The sequence below is a fragment of the Carassius gibelio genome, chromosome A24 (genome assembly GCF_023724105.1).
Source record: "Carassius gibelio isolate Cgi1373 ecotype wild population from Czech Republic chromosome A24, carGib1.2-hapl.c, whole genome shotgun sequence".
Taxonomy (NCBI): Eukaryota; Metazoa; Chordata; class Actinopteri; order Cypriniformes; family Cyprinidae; genus Carassius; species Carassius gibelio.
Window position 1 is genome coordinate 12,653,771 of NC_068394.1, and position 14,022 is coordinate 12,667,792.

Sequence of the window (14,022 nt, forward strand, 5' to 3'; positions counted from 1 at the left end):
AGTCCTGTTCCTCATGTACATACTATATACTTATTATAGTAATAACAATAACTATGTAATAACTATGTAATAACTAAGTACTAACCCTAAACCTAACCCTACCCCATGCAGTTACCTTGTATTACCAGAACGTTCTTAGATAAATGCACTGTAAGTACACGTACTGTAAAATAAAGTGCAACCAATAATTTTTTACTGAAGTATTTTCTTCCCATCAGCCCCGTTCATTGTGACCCATATTGGGCTGTTGAACTGGGTAGTTTCTCCTCTTTGTTCTGCTCTAGCTCATGCCTGAGAAGCCGAAGCCACTGTAAATAAACATTTCTTTAACCTTTTCCTACGCCACACCTACTATGAAAATATTCTTGAACGGGTTGGTGAGAATTCCGTTCTGGCGTGTCTATCATTTCCACTCTCATTTTTCATTCTCCAGTCCTGTGTTCATCACGGATATGACAGAGATTCATCATTCCCACAGCAACCCCTCTGATTACAGGAGGATAAAGATCATGCAAAGACGTGGAGTGGAGTGGCGTGAGGGTTTCCGCTGCGGGCGGAGAGATTGGGGAAACAATTCATATTGTGTGGGTTTCATTTTGTGTGTCTCTCTTAGTCATTAAGTAAAATGAGCTAACAGGTTTCAGACAGTGACATTTAAAGGTTAAAATTGGAAGTGAACTAATCCTTTAAAGCATAGAATGAGTAGTTATTTTTGTGATAAGTAGTTCTCCTTTCTTTGTTGACATGTTTTCAACTGAAACAGGAAGTTGGAAGACATCTTGAATGGCTCATACATTCCAACAGGCTGTAGTTAACTGCGACGTGCTACTTATTTAACAACAGTCCAATACGCTTTCAAACGTGAAACCATAGAGCTTTTATTGTCGTGGTAAATACTTCTTTTTTCACTTACAACAGATTCCATTCTCATTACAAGGTTATGGAGATGTTTGGTGTGCATGTCAGTTCAAATGCCATCAGTTTCAAAGGCTGGGGTTATATTTCTGTGGTACAGTGGGAAAAAATGAATTTTATCCACTGATTTTTTTGCAGCCTCATCTTTTGGAAGTGAAAATAAAACACATTTACTTTTACAGTGTAGGACATAACGTCTTCTTGACATGAACAAGCTATAGTGTACAGCGCTGGTAAAGTTGTTCGCGGCTGGCCAATGTAGAATATAGCCGGGTATTATGCAAATGTGTTACCCAGTGACGTGTACTGATGACTCGTTCAGGCTGGTCAGAATTGTTTCTTTCTTTTTGGGACACAATAACTTTATTTATCATGCACTTTTGGCTTTTTACATTTACATACATATATTGCATATATATTACATACACACTGCATGAAAGGCAATATTCGAAATAGCATCATAGGGGGTACCTTAAAGTTTTGTTTTGTTCGGCTACAGTGCAGAAAAAAAAAAAAAAAAACACTGTAGCCGGTTACATAAAATGACTACTTTATAAGTGGTCATGTGGACAGACGCATATGGTCTTTCCTTATGCAAATCATTTAGGACAGGCAAATCACAAAATTAATATTCATGAGCAAAGCCGATACATTTTTGTGTCCCCCACCCCATTAACGCCCCCATAACTTTTAACAATGATCTAAATCAATCAATCATTAAACCAGCACTTTATACTCGCACTGTGGCAGTTGTTTTTAAATAAACTCTTGTTTATTTCTGTAATGGGCTGACGTTACATCAGATATTTCAGGACAGCATTCAAAACATTGAATTCATTCTGGTTTATGCAAGAATCAGGCCCATATATTGGCTTAAATTAAGCTAACTCCGCTTGGAACAACACATGGGAAGCATTTCAAGGCCGCTAACATGATGAGAACTTGAGAATCTCCTAACAGTTTATATAAAAGGTAATGGCTACCCAGATTGCCTCTGAGCACTTTTGTCATTTATATAACGTCATCAAAACATAACGTATTTCTTCTGATTGGCAGTCATTTACATATGTGATCTTTTTTTTTAATGCAGATGTTATACGAGGGTGGTGTGGCATACTTACGGCTCTGTATGTACATACATGTCACATGATCCATTTTCTACCTTGATTGGTCCATCCACAGGGTCCAGTCCTTGTTCTGACAGCTGTTTCAAGGCACTAAGAGCAGCCTGTGTGAGGTAAGGAAACAGATGGCTTTGAGTGAGACCACATAACCCACATCAGCTGCTTTTTAAATAACACTTACTATCAGAAACCCGAGACTGACAGGACGCTTTCTGCTCCCTCTGTTTTGTTTGGCTCCTTCCAGCTCTCTGTTTATCTAACGTTTATCTAATGTTATTAGGTCAACGTTTTCAGGCTTGCATTTCCTCCAGCCAGTGAGTGGGATTTACGTTGCCAGTTGGCCACGTTACGGGCCGATATGCAAAGAATTAGCAATAAATCAAGTGTGCGGACACAGTGTGCTGACATAATGTCTCATAACTCAGGTGTAACTGATATTCTGTTTTGCTAAGAACACAGGAAGAACAGCAGAGAATAGACTTTGTGGACAACACCACAAAGTTTGTCCATAAGTACAGTATAAGTATGCCAGATTTTTTCTCTATTACAGTAACTAGCATATTTTTAATTGGCTTATATTTTTATTTTCCTTTTTCATTTTCATTTTAGTTCAACATATATTTTATGAATTTATTCACCGAGAAAATCAAAACAATTATAAATTAATTTATAAATGTTCAATCTTTGACTGTGTTTTATGATCCAGCCTCTGTTATTGCTCCTAAAGAACAATTACAGTGCTTTACAACTATAGGACAAGAAGAACTAAATAAACTAATCATTACATCTAAACAAACAATGTTTACTAGATCTTATTCCCACTAAATTATTGAAAGAGTTTTTACCTATAGCAGAAGAGCCTATTCTCAATACTATTAATTTGTCTCTATTACTAAGTCATATTTCAAAACTTTTTAAGCTGCCATTTATTATGCCTTTCATTAAGAAAACTAGAACCAAATGAATTGGTAAATTACAGACCCATTTAAAATATTCCAACTGTGTCTAAAATATTAGTAAAATTAGTGTCACTCCGGTTGTACTATACTATACTATATATGTATCTATAAAAAATTCAGCCAGGATTCAGACCTCATAATAGCACAAACACTGTAAATTACAAATGACATCTAGATTCTGACCAAGGATGTGTCTCAATACTAGTTTTAATTCACCTTAGTGCTGTTTTCGACACTATAGACCATGACATACTAAAAAATTACACTGGTATTGAGGGACAGGCATTATAGTGGATTAGATTGTACTTAGTAGACCATTGCCATTTTGTCTACTTAAATGGTGAAAAATCCAAATTAACATCAGTAAATTATGGGGTTACACAAGGATCTGTGTTAGGCACTCTGTTATTTTCAATATACATGCTGCCACTTGGCAACATTATTTGAAAACATGGAATTAGTTTTCACTGCTATGCTGATGATACTCAATTATATATTTCATCACGACCAGATAAAATTTATAAACTATCCAAGTTGACAGAATGTGTTAAAAGATATTAAACACTGGATGACCAGTAATTTTCTTCTATTAAATTAAGACAAGACGGAGATATTACTTTTTGGACCAAAAATCGGCACACAGAATCTATTAAAATACAATTTGCAACTAAAGGGAAGTACTGTTATGTCATAATCTGCAGTTAAAGACCTGGGTGTTATATTAGACAGCAACTGATCTTTCGAAGATCATATTTTATATGTAACAAAAACATCACTAAGCTACAGAGTATGTTATCTGTATCTGATGCAGAAATGTTGACGCATTCACAACCTCTAGATTGGATTACTGTATTACACTACTAGTTGGTTGCCCTGCATCTTCAATAAACAAGCTAAAGTTAGCCCAAAATGCTGCTAGAGTTCCCACCAAGTAAAAAAAACAAAACAAAAAACAACATGATCATATTATAATTTTATCATGCCTACACTGGTTTACCCATTAAGTTCCATACTGATTTCAAATTATTGCTTCTGACATATAAGGAACTAAATCGTTTAGCTCCTGTATATTTAACTTTTCTTATTATGCCTTACAATTCATCACTCTGTTTAAGATCACAAAGCTCTGGAATTTGGTAATACCTAGAATATCTAAATACACTAAAGGAGGGCAAGCATTTTCTCATCTTGCTCCTACACTCTGGAATAGTGTCCGGGCTCAAACACACTCTCTCAGTTTAAATCCAGATTAAAGACACATCTTTTTAGCCTCGCATTCACATAACAAATTTCATACCCTTTTTCCCATTTCTATTGATAAAAGTCAAGATATTTTTTGCTTGAAACATTATGAACCACAGCTAAATTAATTATTTTTCCATTTACTTTTCTGCTCCTACCTCCTACCCCTAATCTCAAGGTAACTAGAGATTACACCAACTACAGTGTTGATCCAGACTTCAAATGTCCCAACACCTTTGAAGAGATTATGCTGACCCCTGCAAGGACCCCAGATGACGCCAACTTGAATCAACATGCACAACTGCCAAAATGTCTATATAATGTAATCATTATGATCTCACTTGTAATATCCTAATCGCTTTAATGAGGATCTGTCTAAAATTAATTCGTTAGCTAATTCTATGATTCTATGATCTTAAAATTCAATTTGATTTGTGAAATTAACATTACTTGGACACATTCACTTATGATAAAAGAACACTCTAACTTGTTTTTTTTTATCGTCTTAGTTTGGGTTAATAATAATTAATATTTATAATAATGCTGGAAATGTCTAATAACCTAAAGGAGTACAGTGAAAAGCACATCAGTAAATATATAAATCAGAACAATTAGTCAATATTATTAATATAATCGTTTGTCCCAGTGGTTTGTTCTGTTAGGCTAAGGGGCCGGTTATGTTGCGCCTAAAAACATGTGGAAAACGCTAGGTGCGCAGCTTTCCGCTTCTTTTCCCCAAAGCCATCGGGCACTTGCGCTCCGGAAACGTCTGCCATTGTGAAGCAACCATGACCTGCGCTCTCCATGAAGACGGAAGAAATGAGCACGTCGTACCGCGTGTAAACACTATGGATTTCTTCTTTCGTAAGGGGGTTTAACGCCGCGGCATCTTTGTTTCCAGGCGGAACGTTAAAGAACGTGACACACGTCACAGAAATCCTGTAGAATTCAACCAATCCGATGACAACTTTGACACTCAAGTGTTTCCACTTTTGTGTCCCATATGCATCAGACACCCTAGCCAACTGTCTGTGGATGTGACATCTGAGGTTGAGACTATGTATGGGGTGTCCAAGTGAATCCAAATTCCTTAATGGTAAATGAATGAATGAAAAAAGAAGCTTTCAATTCTTTTTTGCATGCAGTAAACATAATTTTACCCAACCATATTAAGTGCACACAGGCCATAATGGCCTTAAATGCATCATTTACATAAAGGAAATGTATCCTGCAAGACTGTCTGTGAGTTGGCAGTCAGATGTTACAGGCAGATGCTGCTCTCTTCAACCGGATGTTAGGATGTCTTATAAAACATGTCTGCCATAATCCCTGAAGCCCTTTCAGCAGGACTAAATAAAATGACTACGACCGAGAGTCATGGCTCTAGAGGGACTCAGAGCGAAAGAAAACAAGAATAGTGAGAGTGTTGTGAGGAGGGGTGCAGGGAGACCCTTGCAGTGACAGAAGCGGGTTGAGAATTGGCAGATCCACCTGGTTGTCCGGGCTGATGCTCTATCCAGCATCCTGCCAATGAGCACCAGATGTGCTGCATGGGACGCAACAACCATGACATATTTCTCACAGCTGACAGCCTATTCCCTCTGAACCCAAACCCCCAGCACCCCAGCCCACTCACGAGAGGCGTGGACACCACACATGCACAGATGTGTGTGCATTCCTCACCCTGATTAATCAGTATCTGGCTAGATCAAATAACACCAACTAATTGTCTCAGGCACCCTGTTGTATATACATGAGCGTCTTCATCTCAGATAAAACGGACTTTGATACGTGTTATGTATAAAATATCATTTGATTTCAGATCAGTCATAACTTATACTATATGAAGGTTGTACATACTGTTGTTTATTATATTACTTTTAATAACTTATATTATTAATATTACTTAGATTTAATTTTAAATTAAATGTAAAATATTAAAGGAGCATCTGCGAATGGTTTAGTAGGCTAATGTTTGATAACCAAGAGGTGTCCAGATATTTTTATTAATTTAAAACACATAAATAAATACAAATTAGACACTACTATTCAATAGTTTGAGGCTTTTTTTTAGATAAAATAAAAACTATAATATTGTAAAATAATATTACAATTTGAAATAACTGTTTTCTATTTTTATATATTTTACATTTAAATGTATTGATGCAAAGCTGAATTTTTAGCAGACACTGCCCCACTCTTCAGTGTAGGGCTGGGATAAACGATTATTTTTTAAACGATTAATCTAGTGATTATTTTTTCGATGCATCGATTAATCTAACGATTAATTTTTTCAGACCGATTCGATTTTGATTATCTCCCCATTAATTGACTACTAACAATTTATACATGTTGATTTACATATCTGAATGAAAAAAACATGAATTCCTTAACATTGCAATATATGTTTATTGCTCTTAAAATTACAAAATAAAAGACTGACTAAGAATGCATTACTTTGCACTTGTATAGAGATAGCATTCAATAAAACCTTGAAGCCTTGAAAACACATAGCTTACTGAAACAAGCTTACTGAACACATAGGGCCTAGCTTACTGAAAAAAAAGTTCTTCTTTAAGATAAAAATAACAACAACTTGATGTCTAGCATTCAATAAAAAGGTCACCCAAAATACTTGTTTAGAGCAATTGAAAGAATACAGTAACCAATGTAAACTTGAGGGCTTTAAGCTAATACAGAGAGTGCTTTTCCAAAAAAATTAATTAAAATTAACAGTGGGAGCCAGCAGCCTGTCGTGGAGATAAAAAGGCGCAGCAGTCATTCTATTCTAAATAAGGCTCTGAGAGCCGCCAAAAAAAAAGATCAATGCAGAAAAACCCCTGGATTGGTTATATAACGTTGGACAGAATGTTGATCCGGCCATCGCGTATATTCAGCGCACATAAGGTAAACGTTTTGCAAACGTTTTTTAGAGAAATAAAAACAGGTCGACGAATCGATGTGCATATTTTGCGTTGACGTATTTTTTGCGTTGACGTCATCGATGACCTTGACGCATTGTCCCAGCCCTACTTCAGTGTCACATGATCCTTTGGAAATCATTCAAATTTTCTTGTCTTCCTTAATATTTTTGTGGAAACCACTACATTTTTTTCAGCACTCTTAATATAAAGTTACTGTCTTTACTGTCACTTTTAATCAATTTAATGCATTGTTGCTGAATAAAATTATTAATTTCTTAAAAAAGCTTTTGAGCAGTAGTGTTTATATATAAATGTATACAAATAGGTATTTATCTATTTATTCTGTAAAAAGAAAAGTATTTTTTTCCCCACAGTGATGTCTATACATTTTATTTTTAAAGTTTTTTATTAATGGTTGCTTTTCAGGCTCTCTGCTAACAGTCGGAAAGCCTCACAGGCCTGAAACAAACCCAATCATCTTACAGAATCTTGACAAAAACCCAGACTCTGACTTAACATCTTAAAAGAATAGTTCATCATGTGCTAATGTGAAAATGGAGTTGAGCTGGCCAAAGCACAGGAAATGAGTGCAGTTAGTTAGGAAACGAGCCACGTTAGTGAGTTTATGCCATCACATCTGCACGGATGACAGTCAAATCACAGCGAACGGTGAAAAGTGAAGTCATTTTGATCACGGCCAGTGCTGTATTCGTCCATTTAAGACCTTTTTATGTGTGGAATGTCTTATCAAGTTGGGAAATCTTTGGAAAACAAACTCTTATCTATAATGGAACATACTGTACGGCTGTAGTCTGTTAACCAGCGCATGCATGTAAATTCCCAGAGGCGTTTGGAGCGGTAATAAATCAGGGTTAAATTAAATTTGTTTTGGTGATTGATGACAAGCTTGTATAAGGCTCAATAAGGAGGACATTATTCAGCCAGGAAATTGTTCAATATTCCAGACGATAATTTAAAGGCATTCTGAGTTTCCCCGGTAAACTCACAGTTCTCAGGACTGCAATGAAAGAGCGAGCACCAAAATGGCTTCCTGAATGCCAAATAAATCATTCGTAGGCCAACTTAATACTCTGCTATTTGACTTCAATATGCGTTTAATTTACATCAGGGAACATGTGCATGTTATGGAAACGAATGGAGGGGGAATGAAAACGACACCATCCCAAGACATCAATTCAAAGTGCCCTAATAAATCAAAAACAAAACATGTCTCTAAATTCCATCAAAAACCGTCTTCACGACTAAATCCACCATGGCATTTACGGTAGATTTAAGTAGCCTCGCGTCGTAAGCCATCTATGCATTACGGGTAAAAATGAGGCTTGAGATGTAAACGTAAGCTTGGACGTTTGATGGATTCGGATGCAGATGCCTCTACGGTACAAAGCGTATAACTCATCCTCTCCTGTGGCCAATAAATTGCAATCAAAAGGGTAATTACCGGTGTTGTGTGTGTGTGCCATTACAGTCTCTGAGTAAATAAGCAGCATCTGCTTTTGCACTGCCAGACCAAGACCATGAATCACACCGGGGGAGACAGACTTGTGATAAAGGCCCAGCCGCCCATCACGATACAGAGCGCTCAAAGATAAATATCCAACTATCTTTTGTAAAAACAGTCACTTACAACATTCCTTTTCTAATGAGATCGAGTGAGACGGCCGAATCACTGATGGGCTGAAATATGTTTATTCTAGCCCCCAACCCGGAAGTGGTCAATCTCTGTCGTTGAGAACATCAGATCAGAAGTAGCGCTGTCCCGGGACCCCAGGTGACACCAACACATCACTCCCCCTTGTTTTAGATAACATGCCACCACTCAGCGAAGACATTAGTAAGCTCAATCGATAAACCAAGACATGCGCTGCTTTGCAAGACGCATTCATCAGCTCACTGTTGGATTCAAACGAATGGAAAAAAGGTGGAATGTGGAATGTGTCAAAGCTAAATATCTTGGTGCGGACTAAAAAGGCGGCGGAGGAAGACGAACGGAGGACTTTGTCAAAGGACAGTGAGGACTCATTTTTCTAAGCTGCTTTAATGGTTTCCCTGATTGCATTTTCATTTCCTTCACTGCCTTGGCTAAACAGTGGCTCTTTCCCCGAGAGATGAGCTCCATGCCGCTGAGGCTAATTTGTGGACAGAGAGGAGGGTGATGGATCGACGGGGCCAAGCACCTCTATCGACCTGGCTCTCACAGGGGGGGCATCCAACAAGGATAACACGGAAGGCTTCGAGCTGAAGTAGAGAGCATCTGACAGCCTATCACTCACGGATATGGAGCGTAGAAAGCAAGCATTAACTACATTCAGTCAGTCCCTGTAGTAAAGCCACTGAGGGGGGGATTCACTAAGATTGAAGTCTACTTCTGCAGTTGCTTATTTACTATTGGATTCTGATTTACTAAAGAATTCAATATTGTTGGCTGTTGTATGCTAAATGTTCCTCATTTGTGCATCTGCTAATGACTAAATATAATGTACACTTTTAATTAAATGTCATTATAACCCCTGCAGAGCCTGACATAGGAAACATATAAACTGAAATATGTTAATTTGATTTCTAGACTAAATATATGTGTAACAATATGATCTCCATACTCATCGGGAAGAAGGAGGCGGGAACCGGCGCACAATCAAAAATCACTTTAATAATTCAAAAATAAACACAAAACAGCGCACCAGCCCCTCACGGACGACTGGTGCACACAAAATAAAAAGCAAACATAAAATAATGGCCCAGGCCTGGTCCTCTCTCGTCCTTCACTAGAGTCGCTCCAGTTTTATATCCTTCCATCTCCTACGTGGGACTCGATGCCGGCGGTGGGGCGCAGGTGCAGCTCATCTTCAATCACTACACCTGGCCTCACTCCTCGTTCCCACGCCTCTCGGCCCCGCCCCACTCGCCACAATATGTATTAAAATTGTACCACATGTAACATAGCTAACACTGCATAACATGTAGGAGAAAATGGAGCCCAAACTCGAGAAATACGTTTTATTTAGAGACCCAAACTGAGCAATACTTGGCTTATTTTATTGATGGAACGTGATTCGAACTTGCATTTCCCACACGAGCACCATGGCTCAATCTATTTGTGCCAACCTCTAACCCAAGGTTCAATGAAACATAAGTGTCATAATTCTGAGAACATTCAGTTCAAGAGTTTGTGAGATGGGCGTAGCAATGTATGCTATTAGACCTGATCATCTCATGTTTTTACTGGGGAGAGATGAAGCCCAGGCTTAAGCTCTCATCTGGTCGTTCGGTGGGTTTTTCCCATCGTCCGGCACAGCTTCCCATCGAAGCTCATCCACGGTCCACTCCAAGAGCATCAGTCCTGGCCCCCTGCTGGCCTTTGATCGGCATTTCATCATTTGTTTTCTCTGCCACCTCATCTCTGTGAGACATGCGGCTGAAGACACAGCCCATTTAGTCCTCCATTAACCACTGATGACGAGGAACCGCTCACTGCGTCTTTGGCAGCACTATAAACAGGCCCACAATCTGAAACGCAATCAAACACTCTGCAGGTGTACACACAGCCACAATCTCTTTCGCTCGGGTTCAGCCTCCAATACCATTGGGCTTTTTCCCGACTGTCCAACAGATGGGTTTCTGAGCCATTCAAAGCTCGGGTGAGAGAATGGAAACACAAATCCTGCTCTTTGTTTTATTTATTACAAAACTTTACAGGCTGTTGACATCAAAAGAGTCGAGAGCTGCTTTCTCGTCAGAATCCTAATGCCAAAGGATCAGAGCTAAATGGAAGAATTCAAATTTATGGATGACTCACGGCGGTGAGGTTGTGACACTTCTCATTCTAGACTAAACAATTATTACAGCCGCTAAGGAGGAGAGACGGAGGGGAAACTCTTTATTGCCATTTAAAGGGATAGTTCACCAAAATATGACAATTCTGTCATTTAAGGCATGTTTACACCAAGAATGATTAGTATAATGGGAACTATAAAAGCGTCCACATCAATGTATGATAATGTTCTGTTTATTATAAGCACACACTGCAGTTATTTCGTCTGCTGCTTTAAAAGCTCAAGCTCTTTATATTCGGATGGATTCTAAAGTGAGTTGTTTGATCCAGTTCACTAAACAAGTCTGAAAGATTTGTTACTTGCTAAGTATAGTTTTAGGCATTTGGATCCTCTTATGGACCACTTTTATGGCACTTTTAATGGCTTTACAAATGCATTTTTTGTCCTAGTTTGGAATGACATGAGTGTGAGTATATGATGACAGAATTAGCATTTGTATGTGAACTATCCCTTTAAAATGTGCACAGTCACTTTATGAGAGATCTGTACAGTGATATGTACAGTGGGAAAAAGTTGTTCCCATTTTTAAAAGGGGCATATAAATCCATTCTGCCAGCGGCCCTCCGAAGCGCAACGGTAACATGAGAGGCCAATGGAAAGAGAATCCCATAGAAAGCCCACCGTTTTTCAGACATCAAAGCTCTGGAGACAACTCACAGTAACATTCCTGCCTCTCGTTTGGAAACTTGCGCCCAAAACACCTGGAGAGGAGAGGCTCCCTGTCCTACACCACCTATATTTCACATCCATAAAGTTTGAAACAGGCCGGGTATCAGACGGGGAGCAGATGAGCGCCATTCCAAATGAGCCACTCTGGAAGCAGGACATACCAGAGCCCTCGGCTCAATGGGCTGTGAAATCACACATAAAGAAGAAACCAATAGGAGGGAGATGTGGAATTTCAGCCGCTTATCAAATCCAGCTTCCAGACTATTTCCGACACTTCTGTAGGCACATCAGAGACATGAGTACACATCCCCTCTCTACACAAGAACAAAGAGACCCTCCCTCTGAAACAATAATGGTGAAAATGTCGAGTGATAAAACGCTCCCTACATTCGCACGTAATTTATTGCCGCTCATCCACACATTCTAAACCGTACGCTGGGCTCTTAGCCAATTGTAAAAATGTCCCTTGCCTCCGTACACTCAAAAAAATGCTGGGTTAAAAAAAAACCCAGTGCTGGGTAAAATATGGACAAACCCAGCAATTGGATTGTTTTTAACACAGCAGTTGGGTTACTACCATGAATTCTGGGTTAAACATTTAACCTAACTGCTGGGCCAAAACAATCCAATTGCTGGGTTTGCCCATATTTTACCCAGCACTGGGTTGTATTTAACCCAGCATTTTTTAGAGTGTAGAATTTCATATTGTCTTTCACATGAACGTGCTCTCAACACCAGATGTTGATTTAGGATTCTCCAATCAGACTAGTGAGAAAAGCACAAGAGGGTTACGTGTGAAGGACCATTAGGAACCATTGGTATTGTTAACACAAATTGAATGTATATATATTTTAAACAAAGATAAAATACTAAAAACATCTGGAAAACTGACTTAGTGACACTAGACTGCGCTAAGAATTATGAGGCTGTCAAAAAATTAGTTTAGCGTGTAAACTAAATCTACAAATAAATAAACTAAAAATTTGAAACTCAACTTAACATTGAATTTTTTTTTTAAAAATCAATTCAAAATTGAATTAAAATTAAGTTTGAAAAGTTTTTAAAGAATGAAAATTCAACTACCAGTCCACAATAATCACATTCATTTGTAAGTGGATTTTAAACAATGCAAAAGTGGATATTATGTGATAATTATATAAAATAAAATAATCATTTGGGCTAGTCATTTGGAAAAAAATCTGATATATAATGATACAGTACCTGAAGTGAGATTTATTTAGAACTCTAAAAATTTCCAACATGGAAGCAATCCAAGCTACTCAATAAAAGTTGAAAGTGCAAAGATTATTTTGTAGTATGTGTAAATTGCACAATGTCTTTCATTGGACATGGCAAACTGTGTTTAAAACAAGGCCGAGACATCTGCATTCACACAGACCCGGAGTACGGTCATCAAAATTCCAGATTCTGTCTTCTCATGGAACGTGTCCAGAATGCAAGGTCAATAATTGCCTGAACCTCCCTGGAGAGAAGGACTCTGCTGACATAGGAAGCCATAAATTAGGACCCAAAACGCAGCAGCATGTCATGCGTCATTAGGGCCGGAGAGGGCTCCTTTATCTGTTCGTCATTCGGACACCGTGGTTGGCACCTCCCATGTCAAAACACAAACCACATGGGAGAAGTGCAGGGTACTGCATACCTTAACATCTGACTGAGATAGCTTAAAACAGTCACTCCCTGTATAAAATACATACATTCATACTATAAATCAGAGAGAAAACTTGCACTAACCCGCTCCACCATAATTCAGAATTAAAAAAACACATTTACCTAATATGAATGTCATATTAGGAAGTCAGGCATAGTGTCTCAGTAAAAAAGTTAAAACTTTTGATTCAAATCTGGAAAAACTTACTCTTCTTCAAATGTTCCATGCTTAAAAATTTTAAATAAACAAGAAATCAAACAATAAGATAAGCGAGGTACCAAAGCAACTTCAAATTGAAACTGAACAGTAATAAAACTAATACAATGAAATAAAAAATAAATAAATCAATGAGAAATAAAATAAACAATATAGTGCAAGTGCATTAGTATATGTTTATGATAAATATTCTAGAGATTAAAATATATACAATACTGAGGGCAGTACAATTGTTTTATAAGAAATCAATACTTTGTATCCAGAAAGGACACATTAAATTTATAATTTATCAAACAACATTCATTATGTTACAAAATACATTGTATTTCAAATACATGCTGTCCTTTTGAATTTTCTATTCATCAAACAATTGTATCAAATTGTACAAAAGTATCATGGTTTCCAAAAAAATATTAAGCATCACAACTGATAATAATAAGAAATGCT

The 14,022-nt window shown here is 37.8% G+C and overlaps 1 protein-coding gene and 1 long non-coding RNA gene across 4 annotated transcripts in view; both read right to left on the bottom strand.

Moving 5' to 3' along the window:
• Nucleotides 1-14,022, bottom strand: part of LOC127946053 (uncharacterized) — a 137,435-nt gene that overhangs the window by 23,050 nt on the left and 100,363 nt on the right. The window lies entirely within an intron of this gene.
• LOC127946049 (double-stranded RNA-binding protein Staufen homolog 2) overlaps nucleotides 1-14,022 on the bottom strand; it is a 118,882-nt gene that overhangs the window by 1,892 nt on the left and 102,968 nt on the right. The window contains exon 14 of one of the 3 annotated variants that reach the window (XM_052542335.1): nucleotides 2,078-2,143. In XM_052542335.1, coding sequence (XP_052398295.1) covers nucleotides 2,078-2,143 — 66 coding nt within the window. Of the gene's footprint in view, nucleotides 1-2,036; nucleotides 2,144-14,022 lie in introns of all 3 variants that reach the window. The other 2 variants (XM_052542333.1, XM_052542332.1) reach the window with 2 other exon arrangements.